At 36.3% G+C, this 20,011-nt stretch overlaps 3 protein-coding genes and 1 long non-coding RNA gene across 6 annotated transcripts; 2 read left to right on the top strand and 2 right to left on the bottom strand.

Annotated features, from left to right (window-relative positions):
• Positions 1–2,154: 2,154 nt before the first annotated feature.
• LOC129721982 (chromatin modification-related protein MEAF6) lies at positions 2,155–3,514 on the bottom strand. The gene is made up of 3 exons (XM_055675133.1): positions 3,325–3,514; positions 3,068–3,271; positions 2,155–3,010 (listed from the first exon to the last, which is right to left on the bottom strand). Exons 1-3 carry the CDS (start codon positions 3,400–3,402, stop codon positions 2,660–2,662), a joined length of 633 nt encoding a protein of 210 aa, XP_055531108.1. The 5' UTR covers positions 3,403–3,514; the 3' UTR covers positions 2,155–2,659.
• A 2,804-nt stretch (positions 3,515–6,318) lies between these two features.
• On the top strand, positions 6,319–16,256 carry LOC129723734 (akirin). 3 transcript variants are annotated; one of them, XM_055678125.1, is made up of 5 exons: positions 6,319–6,505; positions 7,352–7,671; positions 12,896–13,095; positions 13,219–13,375; positions 13,470–16,256. In XM_055678125.1, exons 2-5 carry the CDS (start codon positions 7,461–7,463, stop codon positions 13,478–13,480), a joined length of 579 nt encoding a protein of 192 aa, XP_055534100.1. In that variant the 5' UTR covers positions 6,319–6,505; positions 7,352–7,460; the 3' UTR covers positions 13,481–16,256. The 3 variants fall into 3 exon arrangements, with proteins under 3 accessions (XP_055534100.1, XP_055534099.1, XP_055534102.1); XM_055678124.1 differs by having other exon boundaries at positions 6,319–6,656; XM_055678127.1 differs by lacking the exon at positions 6,319–6,505 and adding an exon at positions 6,782–7,040.
• A 381-nt stretch (positions 16,257–16,637) lies between these two features.
• Positions 16,638–17,793, bottom strand: LOC129724310 (uncharacterized). The gene is made up of 3 exons (XR_008727904.1): positions 17,464–17,793; positions 16,910–17,392; positions 16,638–16,855 (listed from the first exon to the last, which is right to left on the bottom strand). It is a non-coding gene; the product is annotated as an uncharacterized LOC129724310 (long non-coding RNA).
• Positions 17,794–18,146: 353 nt separating this feature from the next.
• On the top strand, positions 18,147–19,593 carry LOC129724309 (ribosome biogenesis regulatory protein homolog). Its single transcript, XM_055679066.1, has 4 exons — positions 18,147–18,477; positions 18,528–19,017; positions 19,081–19,337; positions 19,407–19,593. The coding sequence occupies exons 1-4, from the start codon at positions 18,329–18,331 to the stop codon at positions 19,549–19,551; spliced, it is 1,041 nt and encodes a 346-aa protein (XP_055535041.1). The 5' UTR covers positions 18,147–18,328; the 3' UTR covers positions 19,552–19,593.
• The last annotated feature ends 418 nt before the right edge of the window (positions 19,594–20,011 follow it).

Raw genomic sequence — 20,011 nt, 5'->3', positions numbered from 1 at the left:
TGAGAGTCTTAATCACCTTCAATAATATGTTTTACTTGTAGCCTATTGGTAACCATACTTTGGTTCTTCTAAATATCTGGTCCAAAGTGACCGTACCAAAATGTATCTTGTACTGACTTAGTTGAACCATTGAAGATATAACAAAGTGTCCTTATGCGCTATAAGCCAGTGCTGACTGATGCTTCGACCCAACACAAAGTTCCTTTGCTTAACTAGCACTCAATTCATGTCAGTAGAAGCGTAATACTGATATCAAAATCAATTATCAAATATTCGATCCAAAATCCGATTTGACTAATGGGGTCAAACAAAAAAAATGGTTAAAAAATTTAAAAAAATACGTTTTTTGAAGCGATCTTAGCAGAATAAACTTAAATAAAAAAAACTTCTATTCAATTCAGTTGTAAGAATGTTTAATTTATCTCTTTACGGATACGTATTTTGATTGGATTTCTTTCAATCTTTTGATTGTATTCCAAACAAATATTTAATGAGCTTAAAAGATTACAGTTGCAGCTAGATAGTACTTTAAACTCACAACTTGTCATATAAATGTTACGACATTCACAATCTTACTGAAATTTGACAGCATTCCTTTCATTTTCGTAGTTTACGGCAGCACGTTAGTCTGATGTAGGGATCTGCTTAATATAGACCACTTCCTTTAGTGGACCACCTGAACTTCTTACACCAAATAACACATTATAAATATACTAATTTTGATTAATGCTTAGACAACTTTGATAATGTTCTTCATTAGAAATGTCGCAACAGACGTTTACTATAATATACTGCAGCTAGAGCTGCATAAAGCTGCAAAAAATGTCTTTTAAAAACAACTACCTGGTTTGCGATGGTTCGTTAACGTTTTCATAGGAAATGACTTTAACAAAAACTGTACTGACACACACTTTTCGAGCGAAAATAATCAGATTTTCGATAGACGGGTAGAATAATAGTGTCTTTAAAAGATAAGCAATAAATTTTACTAGAAAAACATTTAAAATTTTGAAAAAATAGTGGCCCAATGGACAAATAATACTGTTTTCCTTATTCCGGCATGCTTCATTTCGAACAAGAGCTATCATCGAAATAACGCCGCGAATCATAGTTACCATAAATTTGTTATGATCGTGTTATTGTAAAAAATTGCTGCTAAAATGGGAAAAACGCCGGAAATTGGTGAAAAATATACTGAATTACTGAGTGTCTTCAAGCAATAAAAAGTGGTGTTTCAACTAGAGAAGCTTGCAGGCGCTCCAATGTTCCACGATCCACCGTAATGTTCCGTGCAAGCAGCAAGTGGTTAGGAAAGCTACGAAAAGGTAAACAAACTGCATTGACTGCCGTGGAAGAGGATTTAATTGTTGGCTGGATAATTCGGATGGCACGTAAAGGATTCCCCATTACGAACGGGTGCAGTCTACAGTTGATCCAGATCCAGAGCTCTCAGTGCGTAAGCCAGAGTTAGTTTAATCAGCGGCAGCTACGGTTAAAGAGGAAATTAGGAAATTGTTGTGGTCCAAATAAGGAAACGGTGGCCCATTAAAAGAAACTGAAATGATGATTTATTTCTTTTATTATAAGAAAATAGTGGTATTATCTAGTTGTTTTTCATGCAGAACAGATGATAAACATGTTACTTCATGTTTATACATAATGAAATACTTAATTCAGTTTAGATATTTACACTTTTTCTTGCAAAATTTGCAGCTTCGCTACTAAGTGGTCCATTAAAGGCAGTTATACTCTAAAGGGAGGGTTCCAAATCCTAGAATTCTCAGCAAGGAAACCCCATGGAAAGTTTTAAAAATTAGTGACAAATTTTTGTTCAGGTTTAAAAGGTAAATGAAGGTTCTAGATACACATCATTCACAAGACTGGGCTACACAAAACTGGGCCCAGGTCCCGAAAATCGTAAATCCGGCTCTGGATATATTCTTGGTAATTTACCTGTTCATAGAATGCAGCCTATTATCGCTTTATTTAGCCTAATCGAAAATGTGAACAGCATTTTCCAATTCGTTCGAGTCTATCTTTTCGTATGAAAATCAAATATGGTGATAAATGGGAATGTACCGAAAACTTGTTCATCCAAACAGAAGTCACTCGTACAAGTTTCGGATAATTTCAAACCATTGTGGCAAGAATCACTTTATTATCGCGCATTAATTTATTATTTGTTTTTTTTTTCTTCGAAATAATTGTCCAGAATGTTTGTTTAAATAACTAAAATGCTTAGCATCAGCAGTAGCATGCTGTCTTATAATAAATTTGTTTTACATTAGTTGGGGAATCTAAATACACACCTTATTCTAGTTCCCTTTCGTATTCGACATTTCTATCGATCTGAACGAATTTGAAAATGGTATTCCCAAATTAACTTCGACTAAACGAGGGGCCACCCAAACGCTCAAATTGCTCTTAGCACAAATTGGAACGAAAACTTCAGAAAGGATCTTACGAATATGATTCTAAGAGTAAGAGGGTCATAACTCGAGTCATTGATATTGAAACAGCAAGACGTATCCCGCGAGAATTAATCTATACCTATAAAACTGCACAGCTTGATTACATACGAACATCCTACTAGAAACTTAAGCGAAAACGCAACATAAAAATCATAAAAATCTAACTATCGTAATATACTGGACTGTATTTAACGATGACGAACTTTTTTGTTTGAGTTGGTCTTTTTCACCGAACCAATGCTGGTTTTGTGCTTAGCTGTACTGCTCGGTGTTGTGGAATCTTTCGGTGGCGCACTCACGTCTTTAGTCGGGGTGGAAGGTCGGTTTAGAAAGGATGAAGACTTTTCCAAATTGTTTTTCGAAGAATTGAGACCTTTGGCGACGGCGCTTTTAACGGAACTGTCAAGACCCGCACCAAGCGATGAAGTTGAATTTAGAACTCCTATTTGGTTGTCACTCGAGTCATCGTTAGTCATCGAGTCCGATTCGCTATTGCGATCGTGTTTGACATCGTTAGGATCAACCAGCCCACTTACGGCCTACGATACATAGAAAACATCATATTGCAACTCGGTTCGAAATAGCAAAATATTTACCGCCATCGATGTGATAGACGATTTGGAGAATAGCCGCTCCGCTTCCTTAAATTTTCGGTTTCGTTTATCAGCCTTCGAGTTTGTCGTTTTATTGGTGGTAAGGTAACGATCCCAACCTCGAATAATATTGCCATATAGTTGTGTATCTTCTAGATAAGATCCTTCGAACGCATATATTTGCCTTTCTAAATTGGCGAGTGTTTCCTGAAGTGTAAACAAATAGTAATGTGTGAATTGTTTTTTATCCTCATACTTACTGATATTTCTGCTTTTCTTTTAACTAATTCAGCAAGTTCTGCCCTAGCATCTAAACTGTTAGATGTTTTAGTTGACATTATGAGAGGAATTTTAACAGATTTATTAATTTAACCGCGTAAGAAAATAGTTTCGATGCAGCTAGCTTGTTTTGCTAGAAACACCAGCACTCAGCCAGCAGACAAAAAACGATGAGCATGAGCGTTGAAGTCAGTGTTGCCAGGTTGATTTCGTTTATACCTGTAAAAGTAAAAATCTTGCAGTCATTCCGGGCAGAGGTGCAGACACACTCTGCATGAGACATTTTGCGCGGAATTTTTCAAACCGGCGTAAGTCGCAATATGTAAACAAACAACGTTTTAATCCGAATCAGCCTGGAATTCTCTGTGAATATTTTACTTTTTTATTTGGTTGATTCGGGTTAATGTTATATGTTATTATGCAACATGAAATGAATGCGCTTATTTGACAAAATTTGCGAAAATAAACTGTTCGACACTTTTAAACAAGTTTTACAAAACGACCGTACTACCACATACATAAGACATACGTAACACTGACATTTTTTTCTGGTACACGTTGCCCCATGCATAGTACTTCGTACCTCGTCCTGTCCAACTACTCGAATTTTCTTTTTCTCGGCTTTATCGAGCCCAAAAAAAATTTCATAAGGAACTGTCAAAACGTTATTTACAAAATCAATGCAGCATTTTCCGAATAGGAACGAGACAAATGCAGGGCTGCGCAGGTATACTGCCTTAAAAAAACAACTCAAACAGTGATTTTATTCAGAGCGTGGTACCATTCGAGTAGTTCATTTTGTACCAACTTTTTTGGAAAATTTCTTCCTGAGTGTTACGTATGTCTTATGTATGTGGTACTACCTTGCTTACATTTTTCTTCTTACACCCATTCACAAACAAATTAACGAATATGCCAAACGAATTCGCTTTGACGCCTCTGACGGAGTTACGGTGCTGCCACCTTCAATTTGTTTATTCTAGGAATGCAGAAGGTAGAAATTTCTTTAAGAATGAATGCGATAGCAACCATTTTGGTAACTTTCCCTAAAATTCGCATACGGGTCAACGTGAGTGAAAAAGATGATTTACTTCCGTCAGGACGTATTGCCATCTCAGATATGCTCTCATAAAATCGACGAAACAGACAAGGAAAAAATAAATTGCTCGACCACCATTTGCACCATTTTGACTTTGTTCATGTTTTAATCGACGCAATGGAATTATGCAGACAATAAACGACACAAACAAAATGATGTATACGTATATCCTACAGGATTTGAAATTATGAGTTAAAACATTCGATATTGATTTTCTGAGTTCGATGCAAATGTTAGATTGGTTAATTTGATAAATACGGATTTTGTTTCAGGTAATATATAAAAACTAGAATAACTGAACAACCCAAATCTTTAGAATCACGGATAGATTTTTTCATATCTCAAGCAGAATTTTCTGATTTTTCAAGCAGTTGCAACATTTTTCAAAAACATCTGGCATCTCTGGTTTGACATTACGGTAGACAGTCGACATAAACTACATTATGTCGACTTAGCCCCTTCCTATTTGAAGTCGAATGACTCGAGCACAAGATATATATATGACAAGATGGTCAATGTGTATCGAAACGCTAAACACTCACACACTCGCAGCTATGGCAGCTTTGGGCGATCCATAAACTTTCCGGGTTATAATAAATGGAGATTCAGTTTGACCTCCAAACCCCAAAATGTGGTTTTACCACATACATAAGACATACGTAACATACATAAGACATACGTAACACTGGTGTTTTTTCTGATACACGTTGCCCCATAGTACTCCGTACCTCGTCCAGTCCAACTGCTCGACAAATAATGAACAAAATGAATTTTCTTTTTCACGGCTTTATCAGACCGATGTCATGACAACAGTTTCCTGAAGCCGCCGCCGATGATGATGGCGCTACTGTTGGAAATATAGTCATAAGCTCCGTTCATTGTGCCGCATGTGTTGCTGTACGGATTTTCTGCGTGCTTCTAACTATATTGGATGTAAGGCTATCCGGAACGTGTTGAAACATGTTTGAACTTGACCATTTATGTCCTGCACAAAATCCATAAAACGTTCAAAGCAAAACAATCGTTTTTCGCTATCTGCATTTTTACACAAAACTTGCAGCAACAGTTGATCTCGCACGGACGGTGCTTAATTGGCTGTTTCGCAAGCACTGACAGCCTTTTGACGTATAATCGAGCCAGAGAGCCAGAGAAAAACCGGTTTCAAGCAAAATGTATGTGTATGACGTTCGTGACATGGATGTGGGCTTTATCGACCCCCAAACCCCGAGGAATAAAGTAACGACATCGCGTTTTACGACGCAAGTAAGAAAGAGATGCCAGATAATTGTTTACGAACTTAGGAACCATTCAAATATTACATAACGCGGAATTTGGCAATTTTCAATACCCACCCACCCCCACGTAACGCAATTTTACATGTTTGCCACACGCAATGTAACGCTTCGCTGAATACCCCCCCACCCCTGAGCGCGTTATGTATTATTTGAATGAGCCCTTAGCACGTGCGGTGGTGGGTTGAAGCTGACAAATTTTACAGTGCGCTTCGGGCAGCACGGCAGGTCAGAACTAGGTCAAAACCGGGGGAATAAAGAAAGGTTTTGACAGCAGTTAGGTTGCTTCCAGGTCAAAACAAGGTGAGCTGGTGGAATGAAGAAATTCGCTATAAGTAAAATTTGTTTATGCTTTATAATTGGCCCTGACACAAGTAAAAGAGATTTGTGAGGCTATTCGCACCTACGCGAATTCTCATATGTAATTGTCAATTTATGTGTGAAAACAAAAGCAAAAATATTTCCTTCCAGAGTCGTCAGGGCCAATTAACGACTCCATGCTACTTACAAAGTAATACGTCATAGGCTCACTACCAATAACGTACTATTCAGCCCAGACCATCTTGTCATATAGGTACCCTGACTCGAAAAAGTTTTGATGGTTTGACGGCACGGACAGCACGCAGAATAAACTTTGTGCAGCCATATTTTTTTCGTGTATTTCGTCGTCTAAGCAGGAGCGGAGCTAATAGTGTACGCACAAAATATAATTCCAGCTTTTATTATCAATTCGAACTCTGTTTGGCTCCGGACTGCTTTGAATGCTGGCAGGTAACATCGATTAATCACGGGATATGAATTCAAATGTGGAAACTTAGCAAAATAGTGTACATTTTGAATAGTTAAATTGTATGAACAAGTGAAGTGTGTTTTTCTTCGTCTTCTTTCTTTTTGGATGTGTTCCGTCTGCGCTCCACGTAAAGTACGTATTGAAGATATCCTCATAACTGAATATGAAATTCTCCTTTGCTGTGGAGCTATGCACTTAGTGAAGAATAGTTAGAAATGGTCGCATGTTCCTTTAAATAAATTCAGCAATAATTACAGAGAAAAAGAAAACTGTCCTCGATAGAATAGCAGATGAGAACAAATGTGGCAACCCTGTACATAGTGTCTGTGTGTGATGTTTGGTCATTGTCGCAGTAGCCTCAGAAAAGGAATACTCGACTCGACAAACGGAGGCCATTGTGTTGTCGAAGCGACAAAGATATTACGTAGGATAGGAGCAGTTAAAAAAGAACAACAAAATAGCATCATCAGAAGCAGGACTGGGTGTGAAGCTGAAATAAAAGGACCAAGCTAAAAAGTCATCAAATTAATGTTAACACATATATTTTATTGACTCGTTCGTGTGTAATGTTTGAATTGAAACAGTGAAAACAGGAAAATCTAGCCAAACAGGTTAAAATAAACAGTGACTATAGCGTGAAGAGTAGTGCTTTAATTTTGACAGCTGGTGAAGAAAATTTGGAAAAGTGAATCGTGTGCAGGTGTAGAGTGCTAGATTCCAACACTATTCTTTTACCTGACTTTGGCTAATTTTTTCCTGTTGGAAAGCGATGAATACTATATAAAAGTTGATGACTTTTCGTGTAACTTTTCTCTTCATTCCTGCAGCATAACTTTGAGCGGTGCTGAAAACATTAGAAAGTGGTAGTAACCTAATATCTTTCGTAACGAGACTGAAATCTTCCTGTAAAAAAAAAACGACTGCTGATTCATCAAAATGGCTTGTGCAACGCTAAAACGTTCACTCGACTGGGAAAGTCTGAATCAAAGACCAGCAAAGCGTCGGAGATGTCATCCTTTCGGTAGCCCTAGCAGTAGCAGCGCTCAGCATCCTTCAGCATCTTCTTCCTCAGCTGGCAGTGCGATGCGTGTGATGGAACCGAAGCCTTCGCCATTTGCTGAAGCAGTTTGTCCAAAACTGACACCAGGTATGCTGTTGTTATTTGTTTACAAATCTTTAATTCATATTCAAGAGGAGATGCTAACTTATCAATATTGCAGAATTTTATATTATTTATGCATATAAATTTTTTTATATTTTACGATCGATCAATATTTTTGTAATATCCTTTTTGTTTGTAAGATTTGGACCACTGCGACCATTATTTTGATGTTTTGTGGTATAATATCCTGTTAAACCCTTGCAAATACATTACTGGTCAGTGTACGTTGAGTGGTGAGACTCTTTGGGTTGTAAAGCTATTGTCAAGGAACCTTGATCAGCGTTAGAATAATGCACCACAACTGCACAGCAGATGTTCCGATATCTCGTTTGCCATATTACAAAAACGAAGGATTTTACTGTGAGTCTGGCCAATATTCTTCGAATGATATCTACTTGGACAGCACCCCGTTACTATGCTACCGCATGTACAAAAAGCTCTTTTGTTAAGCTTCACGAGCGTTTTGGAATGATTTACATTCGGCATTTTGAATTGTTAGATTGGGCGCATTTCTTGACGGAAAAATAATTGATCACTAATTCTTGTCCTTCCCAACGTTGGAGTTCCATTTTTATTGCACAGTTTTATATACCGCTGAAAGGTTCTGGGCTGATTAATTGTGAAATAGATCCTTGCTTTGCAAGATAGTATATTATCCTGAAAACCCCAGAAACCTTTTCGGTGATTCGTGAAATTAGTGTGTTAGTTTGCCTTTTGTTATTTTTGGGCGTTACTTCACTGTTGATAATAACAAAGGTAACAACTTTACATGAGTGCAATTCCAATGATAAGACTGTAATTTATTTCGATTATTAGTGTGTTCAAACATGTCTTGCGAGTTTTGTTTTGGATATCTAGTCTAGTCTAGTCTACACTAACACAGCCAGTACTTGAAAGGATCCTGGAAAATGATATCCATCATTTTTTTAAAATGATTTCCATGCATTTTTTAAAAATGATTTCCATGCATTTTTCTTGGCAACGGCCAGGCCTACTGTGTAGCGCAATATAATACAATATAAACTAAGAACCGGGATAATATTTCGTTGGAGTGGCAAAGCTAAGAAAGTACTTTCCTTTGTTGACCAATCTCCTGGGATGGAATGTAGGTATTTCCTCCTTATGTTCGGGTTTCAAAACCAAGGATATAGCGCCTCAACTCGCTTTTTGCTAAAAAATCATATTGATTGATATTTTATAGCGTATTTACAAGGGTTGAAATACCTGCGCTATGACATTATCATCAAAAAATCAGAATTAATTAATACTTTGCTATAAAGTACTTATGTTACTGCCAGCTGGTCTCGAGATACGATGTTGGTCTAACAAGCCATTTGTCGTAGGTTCGAGTTTCGGTTCGGGAGAGACTGTTAATGTCGATAGGACACTAGAGCCTAGCCCTGTACACTAAACAGTTGGCTGCGAAGTCTGTGTATAATAAACAGAAAGTCGAGTTTCGGGTCGGAATTAGGGTGGTCGGTATTACCGACTTTTCGAAAAACCGGTATTTCGGTATTCATAAAAATAAAAACCGGTAAAACCGGTAAAAAACCGGTATTTTCATTTTTTTCGGATTTATGCAAACCAGGGGCGACTCGTGTTCTTTTAACCTACTTGTTCAACTACAAAAGTCTGAATATCATAGTTTGGGGAAGTGATGACAATCATGTCCGCAAAAAACGCAAGTTATTCTCACTGTACTATTTAAAATAAAACTAAAAAATTTACATTAATTTTGATTTTGAATTTATTTTTTGCTCAGCGTCTCAGGTTGCATCTATGGACGTGTCACTGCATAACTATGGTTTTGCATTTATGAGTACCTATGCTTAATTACGATCCAGCTTTTTTTGTAAGATTTAGACCATTGCACATAGGAGTACGTAGAACAAAAACTTGGCCAAAATTTTTTTAATGAGTTTTCAGATAGCAAATCTGGAGAAACATTTCAAAAGGTCTATCTGCTTTGATCGATTTTTTGATCGGTCACTTTCATTCAATCACCGCAACTTATTAAACATCTTTTTTGACACGTTATTTGCACAAGTTGATGGCAGGGATTACTCTAACATCTGAACAAAAAACACGCTTGGGAGAGTTACTTAAGCTAAACATTTCCAAAATGAAAAGACGTTTCGGAAAAACGATGAAAGAAGATAGGACCTCTAGAAATGTTTATCATTTACATTTCTAATGTGTTTTAAAGTGGTTTTATCTCTATTAAAATTTATATTTAGACATAAACAAGTTTTCGTCAAGTTAGATCACCATCACCCTGAAATTCGAAAAAAGTACAAATATAGTAAGAGCTTGTTCTTGTGAATACTTTTTTGCCAATAATTGATTCTGCTACTTTTAAAGCGTTTTTTAAATCACTCGCTTCAAAAGGATATGAATATTTTGGTAACCACAGTGCTTCCAGTAGATAATTGAGTCATGTTAACTGCGTAACTCAACTCATCCAATGGTACATTTTCTCTTAGCATTTGCGTTTTGCGTCTCTTGCTTCGATCACTGCAATCAATCCTTTCTCCGACATGAATGTGAAGCTTCCGACCAACTTTATAATTTCATGATTAACCCTTAAATGCTTTAAAACAACACTACTAAAAACGTTTTAAAATATACGTATTTTAGTATTTTTTAGAAATATAATTCATTAGACCAGCTCTCTTGACTCTAACGAAAAAAACTCAACAGCTGGAAGTACTGTATTTGAATGTTTTGTTTTTATTTTTGCTGTCAAAATCTCGTAAACGAAAAAAAACATGGCGAGATTCCCGACTGGTGCTGACTGTCTTTGTAAATAAATTTTAAAATAAGGTTAGTGGTTAGTGGAAATGTCTGAATTATTAGTAATTATACTAACAAAAGGTCAATTTTAAAGTTACTGTTAACAAAAGTAATTGTTTCGACTTTATTCTGCGATAAAGTCACAGTGTTGTTTGAAAACAACATGGTAATATTTGCACATTAAAAAGTAAATCTTTCAATTTTTTTATGCATATTGGTTAATTTTAGAGCAGTTAACCTCTTAAACAAAGATTTTATGTTTTCAGATGATTTTTTAACGTCGTGCGCATTTAAGGGTTAAGCTATACCAATTTTGTCATATTTCGAAACTGTCGAAACTGTGAACTAAAGCGACTCCGTTGACGCTCAAGAATCACTTTAAAGTTATAATAACATGAGTAGAAGTTTATATTTTTCGTAGAACATTTTGTGACTTATTCATGGGCTCTAACTAACACCAAGGTTATGATAGTTACTGTCGTTTGTAAACAATTCAGAAAATTTCAAGATGGGCTGCATACAATGTAGTAAGTAACAGAGAATGCAAAAAGGATCAATAGCACGAGGAACACTTAAATTATTTTTTTCGTATTTTGGTCAGCTTTTTGACTGTAATACTCCTATGTGCACTGCGACCATTGTTTTGATCTCTTGTGGTATACGATCCAGATACATTTAACAGTGTTTGGAAAATTTCAATGAATGAATCGTGTGATATGATAACGAAGAACATAATTTCGAAACTCATAGGAACAAAAAAAAACATGCAGATTTTTATTTCAATTTTCTTTCACATCGCCAAACATTGTTTTAAGTTAGTGATTAACTTCAAAATTCTTAGAAAAACTGAAACTGTTGAGAAGAGTAAATGAATGAAGAAGAAAATAAAATGATGATCAGACAAGAATCCAAAGGAACCGAAGGTAAATACTTCTCTATTCGGATCTGTCTGTTTGAACAGTTCGTCCAAACTCAGTTGAACCAGAGAAAACATTTTTCTCAGCTAGAAATATGGTTAATAAAATCCACTGCAGTATGGGCGACGAAGCTTTGACTATGCTATAGCTATTTAAATGTAATTTTTCAAGGGACAGTTATTTTTAGGATGAAATTTTTCATTGATTGATTATTTCATCCTGTAAACACTTTGTATCAGGAGCAACTTGTCCATAACTTGGTTCAACCTGTGCAATGCACACGGAGATGCCAAACAAAAAATAAATTTTTAATCCAAATTTATATTTTTATCTCATAATAATATTTATAATATTAATATTTATATTTTTATCTCATAATATTTTTATCTCATTTTTTTAGTTTTACCTTGAAATAGCACATAACGAATAATGACTTGCGTTTTTTCGCGACCATGATTGTGATTGCTGCCTCAAACTATGATTTTCAGAATTTGTAGTTGACTAGTAGCTTCGATACTCACTAGTTGCCCCTGTAAGTATGAGTGGGTATAGAGATTATCTGTTTTACTTAGTAAATAAATTTATGTTCAATGTTGCTTTTGTGTAAATGTATTTATTATATACACCGTCATATGATTTTTAATGCCTACCTAAGTTGGTAGCATTCATTAGCCCTACAATGATTTATGAAAATTGCGACAAGTTTTTTTTTTCAATTTTGAGAAAAATACCGAAAATACCGGTTTTTTCGCCTCTCCAATACCGGTATTTCGGTATTGAAAAAACAATCGGTTTTACCGGTTTTTGTTTTACCGGTAAACCACCCTAGTCGGAATGCAACACCAAGGTTTGGCTTGGCTTGACTAATGTTACAAACAAAACTCGCTTTTTGAAAGAAAAAAAAAAAACCAAAAATCAGCCGTATCTGCTATCTATTAGTGCCGTATTTCAATACAATGGAATTGCTATCTGCTCTACCGAGCCTCGATCCTTCGACCGAATATCGCCAATTATAATGCCATGGAGAAGTTCCGGTGTGCGTCCTTTCTGGTCGGTTTTATTGATTAAAGGGGTCTTTATTAATGCAAAGGTATTATAGTATTCAGCATAAAGGAAGGGTAAGTGCTTAGGGGAGAGCCTGATAATAAACCCACCCATGCGCTCAAGTCCTTTTTGACTTCGAATGGCCTGATTCTCTTTAGATTCGAACCCACGGCCATTCACTTGACAAAGTGAACTCTCAACCTTGCGGCTACTATGGATCTAGGTTGGGTTGAAACATATTCATTGTCAAAACACTGCTTGAAATGTGGGAGCAGCAAGTTCAATTCCGCCTTAGAACTATGTTTTCTTTATGTATGTTTTAGTTCATGAAACTTCCAGTCCTCATTGCTACATATCTTAAACTACCGAAAAAATTCTCGATTAATATGGTTTGGTTGCTCGATCGCTTTTTGTTGCTGCAATAACTTATTTTCTACTTTACCTTTTTCATTTAGAAAAAATGGCCCAGAACATCACCGAAGAGATCAAAAGACTGCACCGTCGCAAGCAGCTAACATTCAACACAGGCAATATGGAGCGAATGCAGGACTCCGAATCAAGCGGCTCCGAAATGGGCCCGGACAGCCCGCGCAGACCGGAAAGCCCACCGAGTATGGTTAAGAATCCGGAGAAAGCACTGTTCACATTCAAACAGGTAGCTATTTATAGCACAAATTGTTTATTTGAAATTTTGGTATCTGGAGATTTGTGTCTATCCAATATCTAAATAATTGCTTTTGATTTGTATTATATACAATAAACAATATAACTATTACAGGTACAAATGATCTGTGAGCGTATGCTTAGAGAAAGAGAAGATGCCTTGCGAGAACAGTATGATGCCGTTTTGACCACTAAACTAGCCGAGCAGTATGACGCATTTGTGAAATTCACATACGACCAAATACAGAGACGTTACGAGGCAGCACCCAGTTGTAAGTGTATACCACGAATATGCTTGCTTAGCATGGCAAGTTAAGATTTTTTTGTTCATTCACTTTTCACCCTTTTCTTTTTCGAACATTGCAGATCTTTCCTAATCAACTTGTTGGCGGAAGTTGCAATTGCAGTTATAATTGATCGCTAATATACATCCACTCAATGCAACAACAACATCAATACACACAAATCTAAGCGTTTGAATATCTTTATATCTACGTATTACTGAATTTTGCTCTTCTTTTATTTGTACTGATTTCTATTATTTGTCATACCTATTGATGTTTTTAAAGCGAACAAAAGATATACTGCCTGTAATCGCATAACTGTAACATTCGACATTTTATGGATTTCGTGCTTTTTATTGGGAAATGCTTAGAATAGTATGTACTTTTTACATCTGAAAAAATATGCTTATGTTTGTGTGAAAAAAGTCGTAAAAAATACCAAGTTGTTTTGTCACATAGCGTAAATAACCGCATAATTGTCACAAACTTTTCCAACATTTTTGTCAAAAAAGCTTCCATCCAAATCCACATCTGCATCCTTTGGAACTCGGAAGTTATTCTGGTCCGGTAACCAACCACCGGTGATCCGTTTCTGATGTTCAGCTCATGCTTGTTGAATACATGAAAAACTTCATTTTCCCTGTAATATATTCCAAAAGTAGCTTGAATGTGACGGCATAAATGTATCATTGCAAAAATTTCAACCAATTTGACTTCAAAAGTAATGTTTATTGCATACAGAGTGTAAAGTAGTGCTTTCTTCATGATACAAAGTTCAGTTAAAGTGTCTATTTGCAAGAATATATAGGGAACAAAGCATTTAAGGTCAAAATATAAAAGTGCGATTTGCTCGAACAACCAATTTTGCAAATGTTACAAATATGCGATTATGGGCAGTATAGCTTCGACACAAAACGACGGAACCGCTTAAGTGCGCATGCTTTTCAATGGGTATGTTGCTTAATTTCTCGTAACAGTTAGTTTCTTCTCGAGTGTATCGGTCAAGTAATGCAGGGAAAAAATATCCTTTCGCAAGTTATACTTGGTATGCGATTTAGAAAGCAGTCGGTCCAAATTTCGGTCATTGTTTCGAATAGTACTACCACCACATACGTTGAATGATTAAAAACAAAAATGGAAAACCTGAAACCCGAAAACTACTCAAAACAACAGCTGGAACAAACAGTAGAACAATTATGTTGTTCTGTTCATCTTAATTCGTTTGCTTCTTGCTTTACTCAATGCTCGGAAGAGCTCGGTTCCATATTGGTTCCATAGCTAAATTTAGTTATAAGGGTTTTGTTTCGTTAATAAATTAAATTTAATGCTAGTTTTTATTTGTTTTACCTTTTTCGCCTCTCTTATTGATTTTGTTCGCCTCCAACATTATAGTCAATTTCTTTTTTCAACATATTTTCAGTGTAACTTCAATTTTGTGTACATTTATAAATATCTGATTAACTATTATACTATGTACAACAGTGTTATTTTGCAATACGCCTAATTGATTCCATTCAACAGTCATTTAGTATAGTTGTTTCGGGAAATATTTAAGGTAATTTACAGACGTGAAATTCCAGGATAATGTCGCGGTTGATTGAAAATAAATTTATCGAACGACGACAAAATGTCTTGTGATGAAGGGAAATAAACTAAAACAAATTATCTCACTGTGTAGGGAAACTCGATAATATTAATAAACGATGAGAAGGTAAAAAACTAGTGGTCAAGCGAAAAAGCATAATTCACAGACAACATACAACATATACATTTATACATATGGAACTATATATATATATTTATATATACATATAGAAACAGACATAACAAACAAATCAAGAAAAAAGCTCGCAAACAACTAGTAAACAAAAAAATCTATTCGAAAAGATATGCAGAAGAATGCAGAAAGAAAATGGTTCATAAGAGTTAAGTTTTTATAAAAGTTAAGGCATAAAATAAGCGAGAGATAGGAATAGTTGAAGCAGCCGCTATGGATCGTCGATATATATTAGTATACAAACTAAACGGAAGCAGAGTAAAAGATTGTGCGAAAATAAAATTGAAAGAAAAAATACAAAAAATTAAGCTTATACTACGAATAATAAGACGAGTAAGTTAACGAATAAGCGTTTATATACATATGTTTTATATAAAACGAGAAAAAATGTAACAAAATAATCTTCAAACCAGTAACTAAACTATTTGCGACGGAAAGCAGCAGGTAACAAAACAAACAAACAAAATCATTAATGGTTCCGATGTCATTGCAAGTAACTCACTCGAGCACCTTTATAGCATCAAATAGTGCATTATAAAAGCAGCCGCTGCTACACTGCTAATAAGTAAAAAATTACCTACCTTAGCCAAAATAAGTCACATCAGCGAAAGCATGAAAAAATAACCCTTTCCATATTGTTACGCAAATGTACGAACCACTTGATGTTTAGTCAAAGTAACTAAAAAGGTAAGCACATTGCAAATCAACAATCAACAAACAAAATATACATACCAGTCACCAAAGCAAAACAAGCGAAAAATAAGTGTCGAAGCGGAATTTTTCCTCTGAGTAGTAACAAGCGAGCATAGAACATAGACCTGCTGGTATAGTGCCTACCCTTACAAGGCAATAGCGCGACATTAGAAATACAGCGGTAGCGAAGGTAACATGACCATAGAACGGGTTGTTGCTGTTGCAGGTACATAAGAATGATACTAAAATGGTTATTTCCTGAATAGGTAACATGGTAACTGGAACGTTACTTGTCATTTTCCAAGCACCTGGATTTTATGCAAGTAAAAATCGGAAAATTAATTCATGCTAACCAAACCACATGAAAATAAAGCGCAGTTTGCTAAGTCCATGAGTCGAGCATCTTCTCTAGGTTTCTAACGTAAATGATGTATCACCTTCAATTTCATTCGCGGGAGAGGAAGGATATTTACAGGAAACTTTATGGAAACGGTGAGTATAACGACAGTCTAGTTATATACTAGTACGGAGTAGGTTCCGGATGCAATGTACAGGCCGTATCGACGATCAACTCGTCTCATTTTAAATACATGGTCGAGTTGAGTCTCAACTTTTGTAATAGGGCCCATATTTTTTAAATAATCAACAACTGCGTAAGTCTGGAGAATTGAAGCTAAAGCGATTTTTTGCGCACCATTTTGTAAGTCTGAGAATGAATTTTTCTGGGTTAAACGACGTCAACCAAATGTTTTCGGATTATACAATAATCAACAGCCACTATTATTGTTATTATAGTTGCAATATCTCTACATTGTATCAATTATAACGTTTCCACGCACTAATTTCATTGACATGCATTGAAAATTGTGAATAGTTGAATTTGTATTCGCCATTATAGTTTCGTACCGTCCAGATTTCGGCTATAAGCTTGGTAACATGATTAAAAATATGGAGCTAAACACCCTGAATATGCTAATTTGTATAGGTACGGGTTAAATCTGCAAAGAACAACCTTATTGCATTTTTTAATCAAAATATTTTTTTAAACTTACATGAACAGCAACGACAGGTAATATTTCTGAAGTGAATAAAAACGTTAGTCGACTGTCGGAAATCGATGTTGAAAATGTGACGCAGAGATGCCAGGTCATTTTTTTTACAAATGGCAAATTTTTAACAAATGGCTTATTTTTAAAATGTCCCTTGGTTCAAAAAATTAATACGGCCAACCGGAAGATGGTGAGCAAAAAAAAGGTTACCACCAGGTCACCAGGATGTCTTCACGGTCTTCACTTTTCAGTCACACCTAATTAGATGTCTTCAAATTGAAAACATGTCATCTAATCTAGCATCATTGAGTCTATTGAATACTGCGAATACTGCACCGGGATACACGATCGACATGCGAGCATGCGATCGACGAAATCGGATGTCAGCGAAAGAAGCTCACGAGCAGCAACTCGAAAGGTTGTAAATGAAAATGCAACTAATCCAGCTTTCCACAAGCAGTAAAAGTGGATGCTTGCTTAAACCCTCTGTGGAATAAAAGAGATCAGTGACTTTTCACTTACGCACACTAGTAAACGTGTATAGCTGCTTTTGTTACCTCCAAACCGTAATTTATCTCGTCGTTTCGATTTTTTATCACTTTTTTCATTTCTTGCCGATTATTTTCAGTAGCCTCTCCCAGTCAAGGATGAAGAGTAGATTCAGGACCTAGGGGCTTATTACGGATGTCACCTCACGGTGAGCACGAAGTGAAGAAATCTCACGGTGAAAAAAGACGCGTGCAAATCAAATGGGAATCACTTTCACCGTGCCTATTACGGTTGTCATTTCACCGTGAAGTGACTCCCGTAATAAAATTTCGAGAGGTTTTCTATTCTTAATTTTTAAATCGAAACACAAAGATAAACATTTTTTAAAAATCACGTTTTATTCAGAAAACGTATATTTTTCGTATATAAAAATGGTATGGTATAAGTTTAGGACCCAATCTGAAGCAGTACGGAGTCAGCTAGTTATAATTCGGGACAACGAAGCTGCTGATGTTTGTTTGCTTTTTCGCATAAGATAGTAAAGGAAAGAAATATATTTGCTTTTGTCAACACGCATACTCTGACAATCTATACGAGAGTTTACGTGAGTGTGAGCAGCTTTTAAAATCTTTTTGAGCTTCGTAGTCGCGAATTAAATACCAAAGACATTTTTTACTGGGATTTTGAATCTCGCTCTTTCTGACATCTTGATTCAATGCTGTGTGTATAGCTGTCAGTTTAAAGATTACGTGTTTAGAGGTTATGTTTATGTTGTTTCGGTAGTTTTCTCACATGTTCCATTCGTTCCATAGCGAAGAATGCTCGATTTGTGATAAATGTAAACTGAGTGATCGGAAAACGCATGAAAAATAATAAATCCAGCTAAAAGAACTTTTGCCTTGATAAAAATAGCTGCTAATTACAAACAGTAAAATGGATATTGTCAAGGAAGTCCTCGAAAAACAAAAGAAGGATTTGGAAAAATTCAAACCTGTAACTGTAGAAAAACACTTGGAAGTTGGGATTGACATCGGACACTTAATGGTAACAGATCCAAATTACTTCGATGATGATCAATTTAGGTAAGTTTTTTTTATTCGTGAAATTATTGTCACCATCATTCTTTCTTCAGAGCTGACAAAGAGCAATACCTTTTGAATCTGACGCGGGACAATACACAGCTGCTTATTAACAATATTTGGGAGTTACCGACCGAGCGTGTAGAAGAGTCTGTCGTTGCTAAAATTACACCTCCTCGATTTGCGTTGCCTAGAGCCCGCAAACTGCCAGTACCCAAACCTTTAACGAAATGGGAACAAATTGCAAAGGCCAAGGGCATCAAGAAGCGAACTCGAGATAAAAAAGTGTATGATGAAGTACTGGATAAGTGGGTTCCTACTTATGGCTATCAGCGATATAAGGCAGAAAAGGAAAAGGATTGGGTTCTTGAGGTACCCCAAAATGCGGACCCGAACAAGGATATGTTCCAGGAGAAGCGTGATTTGAGAATCGAACGGATAGCTAAGAATGAAATTTCCCGGATGAAAAATATTGCCCGAGCAAAAAAAATTCAAACTCCTCGAACAGGATTTTTGGGTCCTGATTCTGCGTCTGCCAAAGAGGTAAGAGGACAGTTAAAAATATATACATATTCTATAACTACTACAAATGTGTTTTTGTTTCAGCTTATAACGGCGGCAAATATCGCGAAAGCATCCACAGCATCAGTTGGCGTTTTTCAGGAAAAACTCAGTAATGAAAAACAAGCGCGTGGTATTGGAGTGAAAGAATTAATACCAGGAAGTAAGAGAAAACGGGCATCGGTTTCATTACCACGAGAAAGAAAACGGAATCTGGACATTGTAAACAAAGTTCTCAACAAAAAACCTAAGATAGATGTAGAAAAGGCAGTTTCTCTCCAGAAAGCAGAAGCACGAGCCGAGTATGCTCTTTTTTTTTAAATATTTTTCGCTTATGTTATACTACTTTTAATTATTTTTTTTTGTTGTAGACGGGAAGCTTCGATGGCCGAGGAGGGAGGTTCGAAAAAGAAAAGTAAAAAGGGTTCCAAAGGAAGCTTTGGCAGAAAGAAACCGAAAGGAGGACAAGGTAAGCGTAACCATAGTAAGCGTGCTGTTGGACGGAAAAGGCGATAAATTAGCATACAGGATAAATAGATTGATAAAACGTAAAGAATATATGTGATGTTGCTATCATAATTTTCTTGGTCACTATCCGAAGTTCTCTTTCAGTTTATTTTTTGTTATATTGATTTACTGGTGTTCGCACTGGAGGACAGCAATTGGGGAACTGAACTGACCGAGCGAAGCGGCAAGGCAAAATTTCACGAAGGAGGGAAATTCATTAACTCAATTAGTCCTAAAAAGAACTGGGTGGGTTGCCTCCACTCTGGTCAGACGGTTGGAATAAAACTCCAATGCTCGCTATCGAACTTGTATTTTCCTGTTTCTCTCTGCTTCTATAATGATTTTCTGCTTCTTCTGCTTCTTCTACGATGTGAACAACTGGGTAATCAAAACAAAACTGATGACTTGAACGATGCGTCTGCTGCTTTTATAGCGTCGCGCTGGGGGCGGGGTTTGGCGGTCCTCGACG

This window comes from Wyeomyia smithii, chromosome 2 (genome assembly GCF_029784165.1).
Source record: "Wyeomyia smithii strain HCP4-BCI-WySm-NY-G18 chromosome 2, ASM2978416v1, whole genome shotgun sequence".
Taxonomy (NCBI): Eukaryota; Metazoa; Arthropoda; class Insecta; order Diptera; family Culicidae; genus Wyeomyia; species Wyeomyia smithii.
This window is presented reverse-complemented; position numbering and strand designations above follow the sequence as displayed.